This window comes from Scylla paramamosain, chromosome 44 (genome assembly GCF_035594125.1).
Source record: "Scylla paramamosain isolate STU-SP2022 chromosome 44, ASM3559412v1, whole genome shotgun sequence".
NCBI lineage: Eukaryota > Metazoa > Arthropoda > Malacostraca > Decapoda > Portunidae > Scylla > Scylla paramamosain.
This window is the reverse complement of record NC_087194.1, coordinates 5,577,515-5,600,014: the sequence shown is the minus strand read 5'-3', so window position 1 is coordinate 5,600,014 and position 22,500 is coordinate 5,577,515. Positions and strand designations below refer to the sequence as shown.

Sequence of the window (22,500 nt, the reverse complement as noted above, 5' to 3'; positions counted from 1 at the left end):
AAGGATAGAAACCGTAGGAGGGTAGTTTGGAATTCAAAGATTTGTGCCAGACTATATCAAAAGCTTTTGATATGTCCAAGGCAACAGCAAAAGTTTCACCAAAATCTCTAAAAAGAGGATGACCAAAACTCAGTAAGGAACCCATACTGGCGATCAGATAGAAGGTTGTGAAGTAATAGATTCAAAACTTTAGATAAGCAGGAAATTAAAGCGATGGGACGAGGGATTAGAACGGTCACCCTTTTTAGGAACAGGCTGATGTAGGCAAACTTCCAGCAAGAAGGAAAGGCAGACGTTGATAGACAGAGCTGGGCGAGTTTGACTAGGCTAGGTGGAAGAACGGGGAGATAGTTTCGTAGAACAATAGGGGGACCCCATTAGGTCCATAATCCTTCCGAGGCAAGAGATGAGATGGCAGTGGTGTCATCAGATTGAAATAAAAGAGGGAAAGATGAAGAAGGAAAACATTGGAGATGTTTTTGGGTAGATGTCAGATGTCACGAGGGGAGTTAGATCTTGTAAGATTTGACACTTTTGTATTAATAAAGGAGTTTTTGGCATGATTCTGGGCAGAAATATAAAGTGCATGAGTAGTAGTGGTAGTCGTCATTGTAGAAGCAGCAGCAGCAGTAGTGGCAGTAACAGTACACCACCACCACCACCACCACCACCACCAGTGTTACCAACCCTCCCCTCACCTCACCTGTCCCTCCCGCAGGCATGGTGATACTCATGTTCGTAGGCTGCCCGCCGGAGGACTTCGTGGGGCTCGTGGATGGGGAAGAGTGAGTACCTGTCTTCCTAGTTACTTTCCCTGACCTGTCCCTCGTACCTGGTTCCTTGTTTCCTTCTTTTAGTACTTTAAATTGATTCCCGTTTCTTCTTCTTGTTCTTGTTCTTCTTTTTCTTCTGCTTCTTGTTCTTCTTCTTGTTCTTGTTCTTCTTGTTCTTGTTCTTCTTTGTCTCTTTATTTTCTCCTTTATTTTTCTTTGTTAGTTGCGTTCCTTTCCTTCTTCTTTTTTTTATTAATTGTATTTTCTTTCTTTTTTTCTTCTTCGTAAATCGTATCTGTTTTTCCTTCTTTTTTCTCTTATTTTTTTTTTAATTGTCTCCTTTTCCTTCTTTTTTGTATTTTTTTTATTCCTTGTGTTTTTCTTTCTTCTTTTCTTTTCTTCGTAAATTGTTTCTACTTTATTTTTATTTTCTCCGTTTATTCTGTGTTAATATTATTGTCTCTCTTTCCTTTGTTATTTTTCTTATTCCTTGTGTTTCTTCTTTTTTTCTTCATAAATTGTTTCAGTTTTTCTTTTTTTTATTTTCTCTTTTCTCCTTTCTGTTATTTTTACTGTGTTCCTTTTTCTTTTTTTCTTTTTTTACTCCTTGCATTTTTTCCTTTTCTTTCGTCTCTTTCTAAATATTTTCCTTTTTTTTTCTTTAGTTATGTATTTCTTTATTTGCTTTTTTCCCCCTTTAATTCTCGCAACTTTCTTTTTTCCCTCTTTTCAGTTCTTCCACCCATTACTCCTTCAAAATTATTTCCTCCTTCCTTTTACTTTTTTTTTTAATATTCTTAGTATTTTTTTTTAATGTCAGACCAACAAGAAATAAATAAATAAACACACAGATCAATCAATTAAGAAAAACGATAATTTCCAACAGTGGCAAGCAATTTCGTCCTGTGTGCAACCTTACCTGTGGGGAATGCGACCTCAACACCTTTGCCCCAGTGTGTGACCCCCAGGGCAGGGCGTACTTCTCCTCCTGTCACCTGGGCTGCACCAACGCTACACTTATGCATCACTCCAACCAGCTCGTGGTATGTGGGAGGGGGGGATGGGAGGGAGGGGTATGGTTGTATGTGAGAGGGAAGAGTTGGTAGGGTATGAGAGAGAGAGAGAGAGAGAGAGAGAGAGAGAGAGAGAGAGAGAGAGAGAGAGAGAGAGAGAGAGAGAGAGAGAGAGAGAGAGAGAGAGAGAATTTATCTTTTGTTCGTGTAATTTACTTATTTGATATAGAGAGAGAAAGAGAGAGAGAGAGAGTGTGTGTGTGTGTGTGTGTGTGTGTGTGTGTGTGTGTGTGTGTGTTTCTTTTTCATGTATTTTTGTCTGTTTTTCTGTCTTTCAGTTTCTCTCTTCCAGTGATAGTTTAACAGGCTGTAGTGGTTATTGGGGCTTTCAAGGGTGTTTTCATGATTCAGGTAGTAGTTAACAGGCTACAATGGAAATTATAAGGATTTTCATGATTCCGATGGTAGTTTGTTAGGCTGCAATGGCAATTATTACGGTTTTCATGATTCCAGCGATAGTCTAACAGGCAGCAATGGCAATTATTAGGGTTTTCATGATTCCAGTGGTAGTTTAACAGGTTGTACTGAAAGTTACTAAGATTATTCACGTCTTCAACAACTTTTTTTCACTCGTGATCACAAAAGCACCACGAATCGCTTCAGTCATACATACACCCCTTCAAAATTGTGCTCACGAGACCAGAAGTTTCAGAGGACGTGTTATTTATCATTTACCTTCCCCAGTTTTCAGAATGTGAGTGTCTGGCGGCCGGAGAGACGGTGGTGCTGAAACTCTGTGGCATGAAGTGTGACAATTTCAAGTGGTGAGTGCTGACGGGGGGCCGAGAGAGGGGAGGGAAGGTGCTGGCTGGAGGGAGAGAGAGAAAGAGAAGATTGGTGGAGGGAGGGAGAGAGAGAAGATTGGTGGAGAAATGAGAGAGGAACTGACAGGGTTGGAGAGAGAGACAGGGAGGAGAGATGGAAGAAAGGAGCTGGATAGAGAGAGAAGGGGAATGAAATTAGGAATGAAGGGGTGGAGGAAAGATGGAAGAACAGACGAACAAGAAGCCATCAGGCCTACACTTGGCAGTCCCTTTATGAAACATGCCGGTCTGTTTCCACCTGTCATCCCCATCCATAATAAAGGAGTATGAGAATATACACAAATAACATAACACAAGGAAAGGGTTACACAAGAACATAAGAAATAAGGGAAGCTGCAATAAGCCACCAGACTTACACGTGGCAGTCCCTGTATGAAATTTACCTATCCTATTCCACCTGTCATCCCCATCCATAAACCCGTCTAATCTCTTAAAGCTCCCTAATGTCTTAGCACTAACAACTTGATTACTGAGTGCGTTCCATTCATCTACCACTCTATTTGAGAACCAATTTCTTCCTGTCTCTTGGTGTTCTTATGTGTGTTATTGTGTGGTCTGTTATGTTGTTATGCCTTTAGTTATGTGTGTGTTTCGTACAGGGACTGCCACATGTAGGCCTGATGGCTTCCTGCACCAACCCTTGTGCTCTCGTGTTCCACCTTTCCTCCACTCATTCATTCCTCATTTAAGTCCCTCACTCTCTATCCTTTCCCTCAACCCAATTTCTTTCTGCCATCTATCCTCCCTGCCTCTCCCTCCAACCCTTTCAATTTCTCTCACATTCATCCCCCAGCCTTCTCTCTCCCCCTCCCTAGATGTCATAATGTTCTGCAGGTACGTGATCATCTTCTCGGCCTTCGTGCTGGTTCACTCCACGTCCGAGGTGGGTGGGATGCTGCTCACTCTGCGCTGCGTGGACTCCAAGGACAAGGCGATGGCGTTAGGACTCATCTCTGTGGCTATTGGCCTGCTGAGTAAGTGTCGAGGCTTATATTTGCTTTACTCTATTAAAATGTTATTGCATTTGTCAAATATGTTTGGTTCTTTTATGATTTTTTTTTTTTACTTATTAAATTTTGAAACATTGCATGATTTATTGTCTTGTGGTCAATAAATTATCTATCTATTTATTTGTCTGTCTGTCTGTTTGTTAGCACCTGTTTCTTCATTCCTCACTTGTTTATCTGTGTATGTCTGTTTGCTTTGTCTATCTTTGTCTCTCTTCTCTGCGGCTACTGGTCTGCTGAGTGAGTGTCCGTCTGTCTGTTCGTCCGTTTGTTACCACCTGTATCTTCATTCCTCACTTTTTGTTTCTCTCTGTCTGTCTGTCTGTCTGTCTATCTGTTTGTTTGTTTGTTTGTTTGTTTTGCTTTGTCTGTTACTACTTGTTTCTTATCTCTACCTGTTGGCCTGTTGAGTGTCTGTCTGTCTGTCTGTTTGTGTGTTACTCCCTGTCTCTTTTGTTTTGTCTGTTTCACCACTCATCGCTATGTAAGACTGACCTCTGTAGCTATTGGGTCTTAGCTAAGTGTCTGTCTGTCTGTCTGTCTGTGTGTCTGTCTGTCTGTGTGTCTGTGTGTCTGTCTGTCTGTGTGTCTGTCTGTCTGTGTGTGTGTCTGTCTGTGTGTTAGCTTCTGTTTTTCCACCCATCACTACTGCTACCTGTCTCCTCACCCACAATCACCACCTCACCCACAATCACCACCCCATGTGTTTCCTCTATAACCACCACCTGTTTCCTCAGTCACCATCACCTGTGTACTCTTCCACCCACCACCCCATTCACTCACCACCCACTCCTCTGCCCTTCCTTCTTTATTTTTCTTATATTTCCATCCACCCATCCATCCATCCACCCATCCATCAATCTGTCTCTATTGTCTCCCGTTCCTTTATCACCCATCGCCACCAAACCACCCACGCCTCACCCATTCACTGAGCCAGACATCAATTCCCCACAGGCAATGTTCCGTGCCCAATAATATACGGTGCAGTTGTAGACTCGGCCTGTATACAGTGGAAGGAGACCTGTAGAAGGGCAGGGGCGTGTCAGCTCTATGACTCAGACTCCTTCAGAATGTTTTTCCACGGTAAGGAGGTGGAGGAGATGGAGGCGTGGCTAGGAACAGGTGTAAAGGTGTGTGGATGTGTAGACCACCGTGGAGTAAGACTGGGTTTGTGTGGAGTGAAGTAAAATTAAGTGGATTAGGATGTAACGGGTTTGTGGAGGGTTTAAGAGGCTGGGTTTGTGTGGAGGTGGTGTAGCAATGTGTATGGAAGGTGGAGTGATGCGGTAAAGGTGGGGGAATGTGTGGAGAGGTAATAGTAGGGTTAGGTATGAGTAAAAGTGGGTGGAGGGGTATGTGGAGTGTGGTGGAGTAAGGTTGGGTGTAAGTGGTGTAGATTGTTGTGAGTGTTCGTAATTTTTTTTTTTCGTATTTGTTTTTTGTTTTTTTATTGATTTATGTTCATTGAAATAATGATGATGATGATGATGATGATGATGATGATGATGACAGTGATGATGATGATGATAATAGTGATGATGATGATGATAATAATAATAATGATAATAATAATAATAATAATAATAATAATAATAATAATAATAATAATAATAATAATAATAATAATAATATTTTTCTTCTTCCTCACTACCACACCTCTTCCTCCTCCTCCTCCTCCTCCTCCTCCTCCTCCTCCTCCTCCTCCTCCTCCTCCTCCTCCTCCTCTTCCTCTTCCTCTTCCTCTTCCTTTTCCTCTTCTTCCTCCTCCTCCTCCTCCTCTCCTCCTCCTCCTCCTCCTCCTCCTCCTCCTCCTCCTCCTCCTCCTCCTCCTTTCCTTTTTCCTACTTTCTCTCTCTCTCTCTACTTTCTCTCTCTCTCTCTCTCTCTCTCTCTCTCTCTCTCTCTCTCTCTCTCTCTCTCTCTCTCTCTCTCTCTCTCTCTCTCTCTCTCTCTCTCTCTCTCTCTCTCTCTCTCTCTCTCTGTTTTCCACACACACACACACACACACACACACACACACACACACACACACACACACACACACACACACACACACACACAGGCATGACAGGCGCCGTGATGCTGCTGGCCTTCCTGGTGGACGTGTGTGTGTGGTGCCTTGCAGGGAACATATCTTTTGAGGACCCCACCTCTTCCACCTCTCTCCACCTCTCCCCCTCCACCCCAGACGCTCCCTGCACCTTCTCCGCCCCCGCCACGGCCTCCACCAGCCAGGAGTCCACCCCCATTCTGCCACAGTGCGAGGTGGAAATGTCCTTTGTCCAGGTGAAGGATGCAGGAGTGGAGTGTGTGGATGTCACGAAGGATGTGATGTAATAAAGGATTTGATGTAGTTTGTTGTGTTATTAGTTTGTTATTATTATTTTTATTGTTATTTATTGTTATTATTATTATTTCTTACTGTTATTTTTCTTGATATTGGTATTTTTTGGGGGTTTCATGTAAAATACTTTAGGTTTGTAAAGAAAATTGCTTATTGATTTTATTTCGATTTTTTTGTTAAAGGGATTTAATTTAGGATTTTATTATTTGTTATTTTTTTTTTATTGTTGTGTATATGTTTTTTTTCGGGGGTCATATAAATTATTTTAGGCTAGTATGTAAAAATGTATTATTTCGACTTTTTTTTTATTAACTTTCTATTACTGCATATCTATATGAGTGTGCTGTAAGTTAATGTTATATTTGGGGGTCATGTAAATGATTTTAGGCACGTGAAATGTGTAGATTTTCTTTGAGAACTGCTAGCATGTCGAATTTCTATCATTGCCTGTCATGCTATGTGAAATGGACTACTTTTTTTTATTATTTCTATCATTGCCTATCTAGAAAGAAAAAACATTTGTACTATTTCAAATTTGTCATTGCATATCTATAGAATGGCAAGTATTTGTATGTATGTACGTATGTATGTATTATAATTATGCCAGTATGTATTACTGTATGTATTTTTTTTATTGATCATTATCATAGCTTTCTTTTTTTTGTACTTTTATATAATAGGTAGTGGACTTTTTTTCTTTTTTTTCTCGTATACTTTCTATATATAGTTTTTATGTTCAGATTTAAGAAAAATTTTGGTTCCTATAGATTAATGTGCGTATGTGTGTGTGTGTGTGTGTGTGTGTGTGTGTGTGTGTGTGTGTTCTTACCTAATTGTATTTTTACAGGATTGAGTCAAGCTTGTAATGTTCCGTCTTTTTAAAGTTAATTTGCCTTTAGAGCCAGTGGGAGGGGTAGTGAGGTGGAGAAGAGAGTGCGGACTGGATGGATGGCTGGAGGAGGGCGGCAGGAGAGATCCGTGACAGAAAGGTTTCGGCGAGAACAAAAGCCATGGTTATCTGTACCAATAACAAAGAGACAAGAGGTGGAAGCAACGGAATTGAAGATGCTGCGGCGTGCCCCTGAAGTGACGAGACGAGACAAAATTAACAAACCCATCAGAGGGACAACACGCGCGCCGGTTTGGGGGCAAGACGAGGCTGAGGTGGCTGAGGCGTGTCAGAAGAAGGGATGAGTCACGTGTGGGAAGGAAGACGCTGGAAATGGACCCACCAGCCAGCAGGAGGAGAGGAAGACCAAAGAGGAGATTTATGGATGCGGTGAAAGAAGACATGCAAGTGATGGGTGTGACGGAGGAAGGCGCAGAAGGGAGACCCGCTGTGGCGACTCCTAATGGAAGCAGCCTAAAGAAGATTTTTAAAGTTATGAATAATTTCAGTTCAAGAGAGAGAAAGAGAGTAGAATAGAAAAAGAAAGAGGAAAAGAGGGAAAGGAGATGGAGGAATGGGAAAACACTGGAATGAAAAGGTGTAGGATAGAATGAGTTAAAAAGGGAAATAAGAATGAAAAGTGAATATATAAAGGAAAAAAATTAAATGGAAAAAATAAAATGAAATAAAATAAAGAATGGAGTATTCAACAGAAAAGAAAGATGGAGAGTGGAAAAGAGAAAAAATAAAGAATAAAAAAGAGAAAGAAAAATATCACTAGAACCATGAAATCACCCTTGAAAACCCCAATACTTTCAGAATCTACTAGAATCATGAAGCCACTCTTGAAAACCCTAATAACTTTCACTAGAGCCTTTTAAACTATTAAAATCACGAAAACACCCTAGAAAACCACAATAACTTTCCCTAAACCCTCATGAGCTACTAGATTATGAAAACACCCTTAAAAAACCTAAATAACTTTCACCAGAGCCTATCAAACTATCGTTAAAGTCTTGCAATATGAAACACGGTCTAAATAACTAAGAGAACTAAGATTACTTGAGTCCCAGAATATGTATTTACATTTTCTCTTTCTATGGATTTACTAGTAAGGGAGACTGCAATATTTTCTAGAGTATTTCCACGGTTGTAGTGATAGTTTAACAGAATCCAGCAGACGTTATAGGGGTTTTTAAGGGTGTTTTCGTGATTCTGGTGATGGTTTAACAGGGTCTAGTAGAAATTATTAGGTTTTCAAAAGTTTAGCAGGCTCTAGTGAAAGTTATTGTAGTTTTCAAGTTACATTCATGATTCCGGTGATAGTTTTATAGGCTTTAATGGGAATTACCGGGGTTTTAAATTATTTAACTGTGTCTAATGGGCTTTCAAAGGTTTAATTCACTTTATTGAAAATTATTGGGGTTTTTAAAGGTTTAATTGGGTCTTTTGGCAGTTATTTGGGGCTTTCAAATGTTCTGCTGAAGGTTATTGCAGTTTTCAAGGGTGTTTATATATATATATATATATATATATATATATATATATATATATATATATATATATATATATATATATATATATATATATAATAGCAGTTTAACAAATAATCTATATTACCAAAACGAAAACAACCATAAAAACCAAAACAAAATCTTCCATGTGGCCTTTGAAAGGACAAAAACCATCATGATTAGAAGCAAGCCTTTTTAAACCACACACCCACGCGCGCTGTTGACGGTAACCAACCACAGAGCCTTTAGTCGCTTCTCAACCAATCACATTTTACTCTCAGCTCCACCAATCAGTAGACAGAATACACTCCTTGATTTTAACGCAGTATTGAGTTTGTGGGAGCACGTAGAGGTTGTGTTACTGGAGTAAGAGCCACATTTGTCACTCCAGCTAGTACTCAACTTCCTTCCGTGTTCTAAGGTAACGTGTAATTCATGATTTTAATGCACTGCAAGGGTCAGAGTCGTAGGGAGTGCCCCGCATCTGCTGTGGTCTGAGGATTGGAGTAGGGAATGGTAGGAAAGAAGACGGTCTCGTAATGAAGCCACAGGGGCAAACCAGTGTGTGCTGTGGGGCCTTGTGGATGTAGTGTGTGTGGCCAGTTGTGCTATGCCTTTCCACTGGATAGATAGAAAGACTACTGCTGCTGCTATGTATTTTATGTCGCCACTTTCCACCGGTGGCTGACGAGGCTACAAGTGTGTGTGTGTGTGTTTGTGTTGCTTCAGCACAGTGCTCTGAAATGCTTCGCTCTCTCACCACGACCATTTTCAAAGGCCACAGAGATCATTAGCTGGGTTCTCAAGAGCGTTTCTCTTGTTTATTATGTAGAAATAATATTTATCTGTCACTAGAACCATAAAAAAAAAAAAAAAAATCCATAAAACTCGCAACTTCAAGTAGAGCCTTTTGAAAGTAGTGGATGTGCGGCGCAGAAATGTTTCAGATTACGGTGCTTTGTCTGGGCCAACACGTGTGGGATTCCCGGCCCCTGGTATATAAATAGACAAGAACTAGTTAGGATATACGTGGTGGAATAGGAAGTAGATGAAAGGTAGGATAGGAGAAAGAGATGAAGACTTAAGAGAAGGTTTATGAAAAGAAACATCATGCTTGTAAGAGAGAGAGAGAGAGAGAGAGAGAGGAAGGAAATAAAAACGAAATGTAATTGAATTATTCGTTTTGAAAGTGGGAAGTAGAAGTACAGAAGTGAAAAGGGGAAAAAATGGAAGGATGGAGGAAGAAAGATGGGAGCGAGTAAAGGTGGAAGGATGGAAAAGGAGAGAGAAAAAAAAGAAAATGGAAAGTGAAAGATGGAAAGGGAAAATAGGAAGGGATAAAAGGGAAGAAGTAAAAATGGAAATATGAAAGAACTGGGAAAACCGAAAAAAAAAAAAAAAACATTTTATCGAGGTGCTATCAATAAATGTATAAGTAAACTTTTCATATCTCTAAGCAACATAACTTTTCGGTGTTTTGATACTATAAATGTGAAGAAAAGTATTTATAAGTAACTTGACTGTTGTAGTGTGTGTAATACCTTTTCGAAGTGCTAAATAATAAGAAAAATATTTGAATAAGTGATGTGATATAAGATTAGTTAATATAAGTAGAGAAAAAAGTATTTATAAGTAACCTGATAATAATGTGGTTCATTTAGTATCCTTCTATAAGTGTAAAGTGTTCAAAAATAAGGAAATGTATGTGTGAGTGAGATGTCACAAGGTGTTTTGTCATTAAGTGTGAAGAAAAGTATTTATATGTAACTTAAATAGTGCTGTTGTTCACTTAACACTACTAGATGTGCAAGTAACTTAAAACCAACAAGTGTGTGTGTGTGTATGTGTGTGTGTGTGTGTGTGTGTGTAGTAAAGTATTTATGAGTAACTTCATAGCATTGTGGTTGACGTTTGTTTCTTAACTTAACACTTTTCCATACGTGTCAGTAATCTAATGGTGGTAATGAAGGTTTGTTTCATGTGAGTCAGGCGGCTCTTGTGGGATACGAGCCTAAATATAGGAACAGAAGAAAATGGCAATAATTTACACCTGAGAGAGAGAGAGAGAGAGAGAGAGAGAGAGAGAGAGAGAGAGAGAGAGAGAGAGAGAGAGAGAGAGAGAGAAAAGAAAAAAAAGGCATTATTAAATTGTGAATGCTTAAAAAAAATATAAAAAAAACTGCGTCATAATAATAATAATAATAATAATAATAATAATAATAATAATAATAATGATAATGATAATAATATAATGTCTGGTGTTTTTATCTTCTTTAAAAGGATACAGTTTGCCAAAGTAGCAATAATAAAAACTTCATTATTTCTCGTTATTTTGTTTTAGGATTCGTAGTTAAAAAAAAAAGACAACATTACTACTACTACTACTACTACTACTACTACTATTGTACATAAATGTAAAAATGTACGTCTATAAAACTCAATACATTTTTTCTTCATATGGGACCAAATAGTTTGTTTTGCATGTAAATAAAATAATCGTTTGCCAATAGTGAGCGTTCCTTAACCCTTTTGTATCATTGTTATTATTGTTGTTGTTGTTGTTGTTGTTGTTGTTGTTGTTGTAGTTGTTCTAGTAATTAATTAACAAAATGAATAAATAAATGGAATTACTTGGAGTCAATATAAAGTGAAAGAAACAAAGAAAAAGAAAAAAAAGAAATAAATAGGAAATAAAAAAGGAAAGGAGAGAAAGGAAATAGTAAAAATAAATAGGAAATAGAAATTAAAGGAAATAGAAAGCGAGAGAGAGAGAGAGAGAGAGAGAGAGAGAGAGAGAGAGAGAGAGAGAGAGAGAGAGAGAAGAGGAAAGGAAATGGAGAGAAGATAAGAGATAGGAACGATTGGGCGAGAGAGAAAAAAAAAAAAGAAAAAAAAAAGTAGTCTGTCAGGAGTGGGATTCGAACCCACGCCCGGAAGACCGGACTGCGACCTGAACGCAGCGCCTTGGACCGCTCGGCCATCCTGACTGTGGTTTACGAATTGCACAGTTTGCCATGACACTGTTTAGTTATAAATATTGAACTTGGTTAGGAATTAAGTAAGGATATTTATTTATTTGTCTCTCTCTCTCTCTCTCTCTCTCTCTCTCTCTCTCTCTCTCTCTCTCTCTCTCTCTCTCTCTCTCTCTCTCTCTCTCTCTCTTATTTCCTCTGTTTCCTTTTCCTTTTTTCTCCTTTTTACTTTTTTTTTTTCCTTTTCTCTTTTCTTGTCGACTTTCTGCATCAATTATTTACTTACATATTTCTTCACTAAATCACTTTAGTTATAGTAATAATAATAATAATAATAATAATAATGATAATAATAGTGTGTTACGAAACACTGACTTTTTTTATGGGGTAGGAACAGATTTAGTAAGGATAATAAATGTTCAGGTTGTAGATATAGTTAAGGATACCGAAAGATTTTAAATAATGAAGTGGAGGGACAAGAACCATTTTTCTTGTATTCTTCATATGAAAATAATAATAATAATAATAATAATAATAATAATAATAATAATAAATAATAATAATAATAATAATAAAGTAAAGGATTGCGTCAGTCATCATACGTTACACTTATGAAATGAATAATAGAAGAAAAAGCAACTATTTATGATATTATTTATATTTTCTCCTTCTCTTCTATTTTGTTAATGAATATTGACTGAAAGATATTTAAAGAGCTAGTTATTATATTAAGGTGAGTTGGAAAATTAGGGGGTGGAGGAGCTGGGAAGGGGAGGAGTAAAATAGGTAGTAGTAGTAGTAGTAGTAGTAGTAGTAGTAGTAGTAGTAATGATGGTGGTGGTGGTGGTAATAATAAGAGTAGTAGTTATAGTAGTAGTGGTGGTGGTAGTAGTAGCAGTAGTAGTAGTAAAATAGTAATTCTCTCTCTCTCTCTCTCTCTCTCTCTCTCTCTCTCTCTCTCTCTCTCTCTCTCTCTCTCTCTCTAATAATAGTAGTTGTGGTGGTGGTTGTGGTGGTGATGGTAGTGATGTGGTGATAGTAATAGTAATAGTTAATAAATTGTTGATTCTATCTTTCTATTACAAATACTATTACTATTACCGCCACTACATTTTCATAAGTTCCACAACAAAACAACAAAACATTACAAAAAATAAGAACAACTGCAAACTCTTTAAATGAAAAAAAAAAATAATAAATAAATAAATAAACGACGCTAGAAATTTAAAGGGACGAACCAAAACAAACCGAGCTCTTTAAAAATGGCGGGTGTTGAGTTGACAGCGACCAAGACGCCACCTGTAAATACACCGCGCTCTGGTGGACTTGTGAATCCACTTTTGAGCGCGTCCACTTCAGGAGGTAAGGAGGAAGAGTGGAGCAAGATTTGTGGGTGAGGAAGAGCGTAAGGGAGGAAAATTTGTGGAGATAAGTGGAGATAGAGACGAGGGAAGGAAGGAAGAAGAGGGAGAGAGAGAGAGAGAAAAATATTGACAGAAGCGATAAATGAGAAGAAATTGGTTTTATTATCATTGCTTCCTTGTTCCTTCCTCGCCTTTGTTATTGATAGTAATGGTAGTAGGAATATTAATAGTAGTAGTAGTAGTAGTTTATTGTGTTACTGTGAAAGCGAGGGAGTAAGAGAGGAGGAAGAAAACAAAGAGTTATACAATAGAGAAAGTTTGATATTTTTTTCGCGTCTTTTAGTCTGACAGGGTGGAGTGAAAATTATTAAGGCTTCCAGGGGTGTTCTTCATGGTTCTGTAGTTTAAAAAGGATGTAGCGGACGTTATTGGAGTTGTCAAGGGTGTTTTTTTTTTTATGATTTTAGTGTTAATTTTTGTGTGTTAAGATTCCTCCTCTAGAGAAAACACGTATTTGGTCAGGTTAGGTGAGGTGAAGTGAGTTTAAGTAAGGTTAAGGTAGGTTAGGTTAGAGGATGTGACCTAACCAAACCACGTGACCTAATCTGGTTTGTGTTTTGTGGTAAATATTTGATTTTTTTGTGATATTTTCATGTCTTCCACCACCTCCACCATATTTCTACTACTACTATTACTACTACTACTACCACCACCACAAACATGATATCCTTACTACTACTACTACTACAACTACTACTACTACTACTACAACCCATGTAATCCCAACAGAGACATGAATTGGTATGGAGCCTCTGGACACTAACCCACAAATAGTAGAGGTGGAGAGCATTCCATCATGGGCCACCACTACCACCACCACCACCACCACGACTCCACATCACCACCACACCACCACCCCATGCCACTCGTCTCCACCCTTCACAGTGGATGAAGAGATCAATGGAAAGCTGTGTCTGTGGTAAGTAGTAATAGTGATGTATTGTGTTTGTGTGTTATTGTTGTTGTTTTTAGTTGTGTTAGTAGTGACAGTAGTGGTACAAAGAGACAGACAGACAGACAGACAGAGAGAGAGAGAGAGAGAGAGAGAGAGAGAGAGAGAGAGAGAGAGAGTGTGTGCATTTTTATTGTTTTCTCCTCTTTTAATCTTCTTATTTTTCACTTTCTCATTTGTTTTCATTATGTTGTTCTTATTATCCACACCACCACCACCACCACCACCACCACCACCACCAGCATTTTCATCACCACCAGCACTCTAATCCACACCTCTCATTGAACCAACACACACACACACACACACACACACACACACACACACACACACACACACACACACACACACACACACACACACACACACACACTGCTACATTCATTCTGCTAATCTCTACAATCCTTTCTTTCTTTGTATTTAAGTTGAGAGAGAGAGAAAGAGAGAGAGAGAGAGAGAATAGAAGAAAGATATCTCTCTGTTCTCTCTCTATTATGATGAGACAGTTAGGACGTGTGTGTGTCCAGTATGAAGAATGACTGGTGGAAGTCAGGAATTAATAATAGTAGTAGCAGCAGCAGCAGCAGCAGCAGCAGCAGCAGTAGTAGTAGTAGTAGTAGTAGTAGTAGTAGTAGTAGTAGTAGTAGTGCATATTTTGTGTTCTTGCTACTACTACTACTACTACTACTACTACTACTACTACTACTACTACTACTTCTTCTGATGGCTTGCTGCACCAACCATTCCCTAACCCTGCCATGCCCTACAGGAGTGGTGACGCCAGCTTGCTGCGGGTGTGTGCCGTGGTGAACAGCACTAATGAGACCCTGACAGAGCACACACAGCCTGGCCTGGTGCTGCGAGCCGGGCCCAGACTCAAGGTGGAGCTCAGGAATGACATCAAGAGTGAGTTGTGCTGTGCTGTGCTGTGCTGTGCTGTGCTGTGCTGTGTGTGGGTTAGGTTTGGTTTGGTTTGGTCAGATATTGTGGTATCCTGTTTGATGGTTTACTTCTGTTTTTTGTTAGGTTATGTTAGGTTAGGTGGCATCCTGTGTGACTGTTCACCTTTGTTTGGTGAGGTCAGGGCACCGTCACACTGGCACATCTCCTGTCAACTTTTTCCGTCAACTCCAGATTCTGTCAACTTTTGCCTCTTTCCATATTTTTTTTTTTATTCTGTCAGCCTTGCCACATGGCAATGGCCATCTTTGTAGAGAAGGCTTCTTGTCAGCTTTTGTTGTTAAATGAAAATTCATTGTTTATAATACAAAGGTATGTTAAATAAACATTATTGTTTTTGAAAGAAAACTTGAATTAAATAGATTTTTAATTAAGAAAATATAAAATATAAACTCACTTAATTCACATTTGGTTACATTTAATTTGTGGATATATAACAGCACACAGTGGCTGGCGTGACTCGATGGATGTGTACACTGCTGGAAGGTGTGTGTGTCTCCACTCCTGTATGCTGCCAGCTGTTGTGACTTGTCTGGCTTGTCCATGACTTACAACACTTACAATAAAGTGCAGAGACTTGCTGACAGACTGCTGGCCTGTGCATCAGGATGGCAGCACGTGAGGAGCATTGGGGTCCTAGGCTGGCTGGGCTGTGGGCTGCCAGTGTGAGTTGCTAGTTATGCAATCCTGTTGCGATGTTACCACGTTAAGCAAGCGAGGATACTGCCACAGCATCTCTGTTGCAATGTTACCATGCTGGGCAAGTGAGGATGCTGCCATGCTGGCTGGGAGAGGCTGGCAGGCAGCAGCTCGTGTAGCTGTACAGAGAAATGGGAGAGAGAGAGAGAGAGAGAGAGAGAGAGAGAGAGAGAGAGAGAGAGAGAGAGAGAGAGAGAGAGAGAGAGAGAGAGAGAGAGAGAGCCCCCCCAGAGACATGTTTGTTTACTGTGAACAAAGGTCCACACAAACAGTTGTGTGTGCATGACAGGGTGCTCTCAAGAAATTGTCAATTTTTGGAAAGCTGACAGAAAAAGATGGTGGAAATGTGTGTGTGTGTGTGTGTGTGTGTGTGTGTGTGTGTGTGTGTGTGTGTGATAGCATCTTTAGGTTAGCTTGGGTTATGTGGTATCCTGTCTGACTGTTCAGCTTTGTTTTTTTTGGTGAGGTTGGGTTAGGTTAGGTTAGGTAAGATCAGATCATGTTGGGTTAGGATAGTTTAGGTTGGATTGGGTAGGGTTAGGTTAGATCAGGTCAGGTCAGATTATGCTAGGTTAAGTTAGGTTTGGTCAGATCAGGTTAGGTTATATAGTAAGAAAGTGAGAAGCAAGTTATGTTATGTTGGCTTTGTTGTATCAGTGTGTTTGGTAGGTTAGGGTTAGTTCATCTGCTAACTCTGTACAGTGGCTTTATCCGGCCATGTATGGGGGTGATTCCACTCATACCACTCTTTTAGACAGGGTGGAATCAAAAGCATTTCATCTCATCAACTCTCCTCTAACTGACTCTTCAGCCTCTTTCTCATATACACATTGTTGCATCTCTTGCTGTCTTTTACTGCTACTTTCATGTTAACTGCTCTTCTGATCTTGCTAACTGCATGTCTCCCCTCCTCTCACAGCCTTGCTTCACAAGACTCTTCTTTCTCTCACCCCTATACTGTCCACCTCTCTAATGCAAGAGTTAACCAGTATTCTCAGTCATTCATCCCTTTCTTTGGTAAACTCTGGAACTCCCTGTCTGCTTCTGTATTTCCACCTTCCTATAACTTTCAAGAGGGATATTTCAAGATACTTATCCTTCAATTTTTGACTACTGCTTTGGACCCTGTTTGAGGACCAGCATTTCATTGTTTTTTTTCTTTTTTTTTTCTTTTTTTATTGTATTTTTGTTGCCCTTGGCTGGTGTCCCTCCTACATAAAAAAAGTTTTGGTTTTGTTGTGTTGGGTTAGATCAGGTCAGGTCAGGTTAGATTGGGTTGGGTTAGGTTAGATTAGGTTAGGTTGGGTTGGTTGTAGCATTGTGTTGGTTAGGTTAGTTTGTATAGTGAGAAAGTATGGAAATAATTGAGTTATGTTGTATTGGTTTTGTAGTGCCAGTGTGGGTAGGTTAGTTTGGGATGGGTTGGTGTATTGGTTAGGTTAGGTTCAATTATATGATAAAGTATGGAAATAATTGTGTCATGGTGTGTTGGCCAATTCACTTCCTTGCCACCAGAACCTGTTGATCTGTAGGACAACTGCTTCACTCACTGGCAGGCTGCAAGTTTGCTGCACTCCCACCAGAACCAGTAGTGGATGACAGATTGCCTTTCCACGTGTGTGTCTACCTTTATTCCTTTCCTAACCACTTCAATTGATGGATAACATTATTTTCATTTCATTTGCAAATCTACTTCATTCCAGAACCATTAATATTAAGATGGCAGATTATTTTTCACGCATACAAAAAAATGTACTTTATTCCAGATCCTTTTTTTCACACATGCCAAAAATTTACTTCATTCCAGATTTTTCAATAGTAAGATGATCAATTATTTTCATTTCCAGGCTGCAAATTTACCTCATTCCCACAACAACCTTTAATAGTAAAACAACAGGTTAGGTTTGTTAAGGTTGTTAAGTTAGGTTGAGATAGATTAAGTTTGCTTTAAGTTAGATTAGGTTAGGTTGAGGCACATTTGGTTAGGTTTAGCAAGGTAAAATTGAGATAAGTTAGATTTGGGTAGGTTAGGTTTGGCAAGGTTAGGTTTGGTCTGGTAAGGCAAAGTTAAGTTAGGTTAGGCAAGGTTAGGTCAGGTAAGGTTAGGTCTGGTAAGGTTAGTTTAGGCAGGGTTTGGTCTGGTAAAGCAAGGTTAGGGCTGGGAAGGTTAGTTCTGGTAAAGTTGAGTTAGGTTAGGTTAGATTAGATTAGGTTAGCTTATCTTTTCCCTGCTGGCTGACACACACCTTTCCCTCCCAGGCTGCAAGACAGGTGAGGTGCGGGTGACGGGTGGCTACAACCTCCCAGCACGCTACATCATCCACACTGTTGGCCCTAAGTACAACATTAAGTACCACACTGCCTCGGAGACTGCCCTGCACGTGTGTTACAGGTGTGTGTGTGTGTGTGTGTGTGTGTGTGTGTGTGTGTGTGTGTGTGTGTGTTTGACTTGTAAGATGGTGAAAGAAGAAACACCACCACCATATCAGAGGAAGAGAAAAAAGAAGTACCACTACTAGAGGAAGAGGGAGAAGAAGAAGAAAAAGAAAAAGAAGGAAAAGAAGAAGAAAAAGCACCACTGTCATCAGAAGAAGAACAAGAATAATACTAATGATAATAGTAATAATAATAATAATAAGAAGAAGAAGAAGAAAAAGATGCACCACCATCACCACCACCACCACCAGAGGAAGAAGAAGGAAAATGATAATAATAATAAAGTAGAAGCACCATCACCACCACCAGAGGAAGGAGAATAATAATAATAATAATAATAATAATAATAATAATAATAATAATAATTATAATAATAAGTAGTAGAACCACCACCACCACCACCAGCAGAGGAAGAATTAAATTGCCATCACACAAGATAGAAATATTATTTTAATGGAAAGGTTGTTATGGCAGAAATACAAAACACATAATTTCCAGTTCACTTAAAACTGAAATTATTCATTTCAAATAAATTTTTTATCTTTATTTTAGGTGTGTTGAATTGTCACTCTGTTGTATTATGTGTGGACTGAGTGGCTTGTAATGTTTTTTTTTTTTTTTTTCATGTAGGAGGGTCACCAGCCAAGGGCAAAAAAAAAAGGGTTCAAAGCTGTAGTCAAAATTTACAAGATAAGTGTCTTGAATCCTCCCTCTTGAAGGAGTTCAAGTCATAGGAAGGTGGAAATACAGGAGCAGCAGGGAGTTCCAGAGTTTACCAGAGAAAGGGATGAATGAATGAGAATACTGGTTAACTCTTGCATTGGAGAGGTGGACAGAATAGGGGTGAGAGAAAGAAAAGTCTTGAGTAGTGAGGTCGCAGGAGGAGGGAAGGCGTGCAGTTAGCAAGATTAGAAGAGCAGTTGGTTTGAAAATAGTGGTAGAAGATAGCAAGAGATGCAACATTGTGGTGATGATAGAGGCCGAAGACAGCCAGTTAGAGGAGAGGAGTTGATAAGACGAAAAGCTTTTGATTCCACCCTGTCGAGAAGAGCAGCATGAGGGGAACCCCTCCAGACACGTGAAGTATACTCCATACACAGACGGATAAGGCCCTTGTACGGAGTTAGCTGCTGGAGGGTGAGAAAATTTGGCAGAGATGTCTCAGAACCCCCAACTTCATAGAAGCTGTTTCATCTAGAGATGAAATGTGGAGTTTCCAGTTAAGATTATAAGTAAAGGACAGACTGAGGATGTTCAGTGTAGAAGAGGGGGACAGTTGAGTGTCACTGAAGAATGGATAGTTGTCTGGAAGGTTGTGTCGAGTTGATAGATGGAGGAACTGAGTTTTTTAGGCATTGAACAATACCAAGTTTGTATTACCTATTTCTTTATTGCCTAAGGATGGTTCACGAGACTGTTCCTTTCCACGAGGAGCTGACAGAGCTGTGTGTGTGTGTGTGTGTGTGTGTGTGTGTATGGGCTGCCCCATGCAGGCCTGGTATAGAAATAGAAATGAAAAGAAGTCAATTAAAAAATGCCATTCAGAAAATTTTAAAAAATTTATTATAGATTTTAAAAAGTACAGGAAAAATGTGGCAGTGGGTTTGTCAGTGTGTATGTCAGTCGGTCAGTCCCTCCACTAATAACATTCTCTCTCTCTCTCTCTCTCTCTCTCTCTCTCTCTCTCTCTCTCTCTCTCTCTCTCTCTCTCTCTCTCTCTCTCTCTCTCTCTCTCTCTCTCTCTCTCTCTCTCTCTCTCTCTCTCTCTCTCTCTCTCTCTCTCTCTCTCTCTCTCTCTCTCTCTCTCTCTCTCTCTCTCTCTCTCTCTCTCTCTCTCTCTCTCTCTCTCTCTCTCTCTCTCTCTCTCTCTCTCTCTCTCTCTCTCTCTCTCTCTCTCTCTCTCTCTCTCTCAGGCGGGTGCTGCAGTGTGTGGTGGAGAAGAAGATAAGAACTGTGGCTGTGTGTGTGATAAACTCAGTCAACAGAGGCTACCCACCAGACCAGGGTGCCCACATTGCCCTGCGTGAGTGTGTGTTTACCTTGCTGCCCTGTTGTGTTTACCTAGTTGTGCTTCATGGGGCAAGAGGTCTGCTGATGCTGTTTCTTTTCCATTTTAATATCCAGCTTAGCCTTGAGTCCATGTGTTGCATTTACTATCTCTTATGCAGATTATTTCATGCACCTATAGATCTGTATGGGAAACTATACTTGTTGATGTGTCCTTTACAAACACTCTTCAGCCTCTCCACATCCTGTAGTGTCTGGTGTGTCCCAAACTATCGAGTCACTCCTGTCCACCTCCTCCACCTCCTCCAGCTTCCTATACACTATATATTTTGCAATCAAGTCTCCTTTCTCAATTTTTTTCCAACCACTCTTCATATGACAAGTCCCTGTCCCTTGGTACCTTCTTTGCTACTCTCTTGACTCTCTCCAACTTCCTTATATCCTTTTCTTGGAGGACAGCCACACTGCAGCTGCATATTCCAGTCTACGTCTAATCAGTGATGTAATCTTCCTGATCTCTTCACAAAAGGAAGCCTTATACTTCAGCAAGTCATAGTTTCTCCTGTAATCTTGCTAATGTGTGTGTGGTGACATGTTTCCATTCCCTGTAACACCCAGATCATTTTCCTCTCTGCTCTACTCCATCTCTCATCAACACATCATTTCCATTTACTCTTCTCTTACCCTTTCAAAATTCAATTACTTTACATTTCTTTAGATTAAACTCCATTCTGTGTGTGTGTGTGTGTGTGTGTGTGTGTGTGTGTGTGTGTGTGTGTGTGTGTGTGTGTGTGTGTGTGTGAATAGTATTACATAGAAAAACATTTATTTCTTCAGCCTGCCCTATCACACTCTCTGACTCTTCCTCCCTCTGTGCTGCCTGGTGTTCTTTCCTTCACCCTTGCTGTCCTTTGCCTCTTAATTCACAGCATCTGTAGTGGTGTGGTCACACAGACAGCCTTGTTAGGGCCAATAGGGCTGCTGCCTGTTTTATTTATTGTTTTTCCTTTGTATTCCTCCTCCTCCTCCTCCTCCTCCTCCTCCTCCTCCTCTTCCTCCCTCCATATAAGCCAGACAGATAAGTACAATAATGTCATGTTTGTGGTACAATAGTTTTTCTTCCTCATTGTTTACTTTCAAGCAAGCCACTTTTTCATTCTCTCTCTCTCTCTCTCTCTCTCTCTCTCTCTCTCTCTCTCTCTCTCTCTCTCTCTCTCTCTCTCTCTCTCTCTCTCTCTCTCTCTCTCTCTCTCTCTCTCTCTCTCTCTCTCTCTCTCTCTCTCTCTCTCTCTCTCTCTCTCTCTCTCTCTCTCTCTCTCTCTCTCTCTCTCTCTCTCTCTCTCTCTCTCTCTCTCTCTCTCTCTCTCTCTCTCTCTCTCTCAGTTAATGTCATCTTCCCTTCACTCTCCTCTGAGTGCCTCCTCTCCCCACACAGGCACAGTTCGGAGGTGTCTGGAGCACTGGGGGTCCTCAATAGACAGGGTGGTGATGGTGGTGAACAGCATTGACACCAGCATATACCACCTTCTCACCCCACTGTACTTTCCCCGCACCCCGCAAGAGGAGGAGATCGGGTGCTGCTTGTTGCCGGTGAGTGTGTGGGGGTGTGGGTGTGAGGTGGGGAGGCAAGGAGGAGTTAGTGGTTGTAAGAGATTTATGTGGGAGAAAGAGGGAGGAGATGTCAGTGTTTTGTTTCTGTTCTTAATGTTTGTCTGGTTGTGTGTGTGTGTGTGTGTGTGTGTGTGTGTGTGTGAGAGAGGAGAGAGAGAGAAAGAGTTGTGCATTTTTAAGGGCTTGTGTTCTCATGAGAGAGAAAGAGAGAGAGAAAGTAGAACTTAATGCTTGTTTCTCTTTCAATGGCTAAAAATTTCCTTGAAAACCTCAATAACTTCCACTACAGCCTGTTAAACTGAAGAACCATTGAAAACACCCTTGAATACCCCAATAACTTCCATCACAGTCTGTTAAACTGAAGAACCTCAATAACTTCCCTCCCCATAAAAAAAAAAAAAATGTCTCCAATATTTTCAGAGATGTGTCAAGTAGAAGGTAAAATTTGATGTATTTTTCTCTTTTTGCTGCACAGGCGGACTTGGGTAATGAGTTTGGGGAGCCTGTTGTACCTGACAGACAAATTCGCATCATTGACAATCCTCAACATAAGTATGAAGGTGAGTGTGTGTGTGTGTGTGTGTGTGTGTGTGTGTGTGTGAGAGAGAGAGAGAGAGAGAGAAAGTCGAGTTTATATATTGATCATTCACTTTCCCAAATGCACAAAATAAGCAAGAAAACAAAATAAATAATAAAGTTTGATTTAGAAAAGAAACAGGAAGGAATTGGTTCTCAAACAGTGGTGGATGAATGGAATGGACTCAGTAATCAGGTTGTTAGTGCTGAGTCAATAGGGAGCTTTAAAAGACTAGACAATGTATGGATGGGGATGACAGGTGGAAATAGGCAGGCATGCTTCATACAGGGACTGCCACGTGTAGGCCTGATGGCTTCCTGCACCAACCCTTGTGTTCATGTGTAAAGGAAGGGTAGAGGAGCAGAGAAGAAGGTAAAGGAGTGGAGAGGAAGGATGAAAAAAGTGTAGAGGAAGGATGTGAAGTGAAAATATATCCAT

At 40.1% G+C, this 22,500-nt stretch overlaps 2 protein-coding genes and 1 non-coding gene across 3 annotated transcripts in view; 2 read left to right on the top strand and 1 right to left on the bottom strand.

The window, feature by feature from the left end:
* The window catches only part of LOC135094166 (solute carrier organic anion transporter family member 74D-like), a 42,844-nt gene extending 31,913 nt beyond the window's left edge, over positions 1-10,931 (top strand). The window contains exons 7-12 of the mRNA XM_063994010.1: positions 719-785; positions 1,660-1,816; positions 2,531-2,610; positions 3,505-3,644; positions 4,632-4,760; positions 5,740-10,931. Coding sequence (XP_063850080.1) covers positions 719-785; positions 1,660-1,816; positions 2,531-2,610; positions 3,505-3,644; positions 4,632-4,760; positions 5,740-6,014 — 848 coding nt within the window. The 3' untranslated portion in view covers positions 6,015-10,931. The remainder of the gene's footprint in view (positions 1-718; positions 786-1,659; positions 1,817-2,530; positions 2,611-3,504; positions 3,645-4,631; positions 4,761-5,739) is intronic.
* A 396-nt stretch (positions 10,932-11,327) lies between these two features.
* Trnal-cag (transfer RNA leucine (anticodon CAG)) lies at positions 11,328-11,411 on the bottom strand. Its single transcript has one exon. It is a non-coding gene; the product is annotated as a tRNA-Leu (tRNA).
* Positions 11,412-12,626: 1,215 nt separating this feature from the next.
* Positions 12,627-22,500, top strand: part of LOC135094169 (protein GDAP2 homolog) — a 45,780-nt gene continuing 35,906 nt past the window's right edge. Inside the window, 7 exon segments of the mRNA XM_063994017.1 lie at positions 12,627-12,758; positions 13,550-13,739; positions 14,542-14,678; positions 17,691-17,823; positions 19,781-19,890; positions 21,310-21,464; positions 21,961-22,045. Of these exon segments, the coding sequence (XP_063850087.1) occupies positions 13,564-13,739; positions 14,542-14,678; positions 17,691-17,823; positions 19,781-19,890; positions 21,310-21,464; positions 21,961-22,045 (796 nt within the window). The 5' untranslated portion in view covers positions 12,627-12,758; positions 13,550-13,563.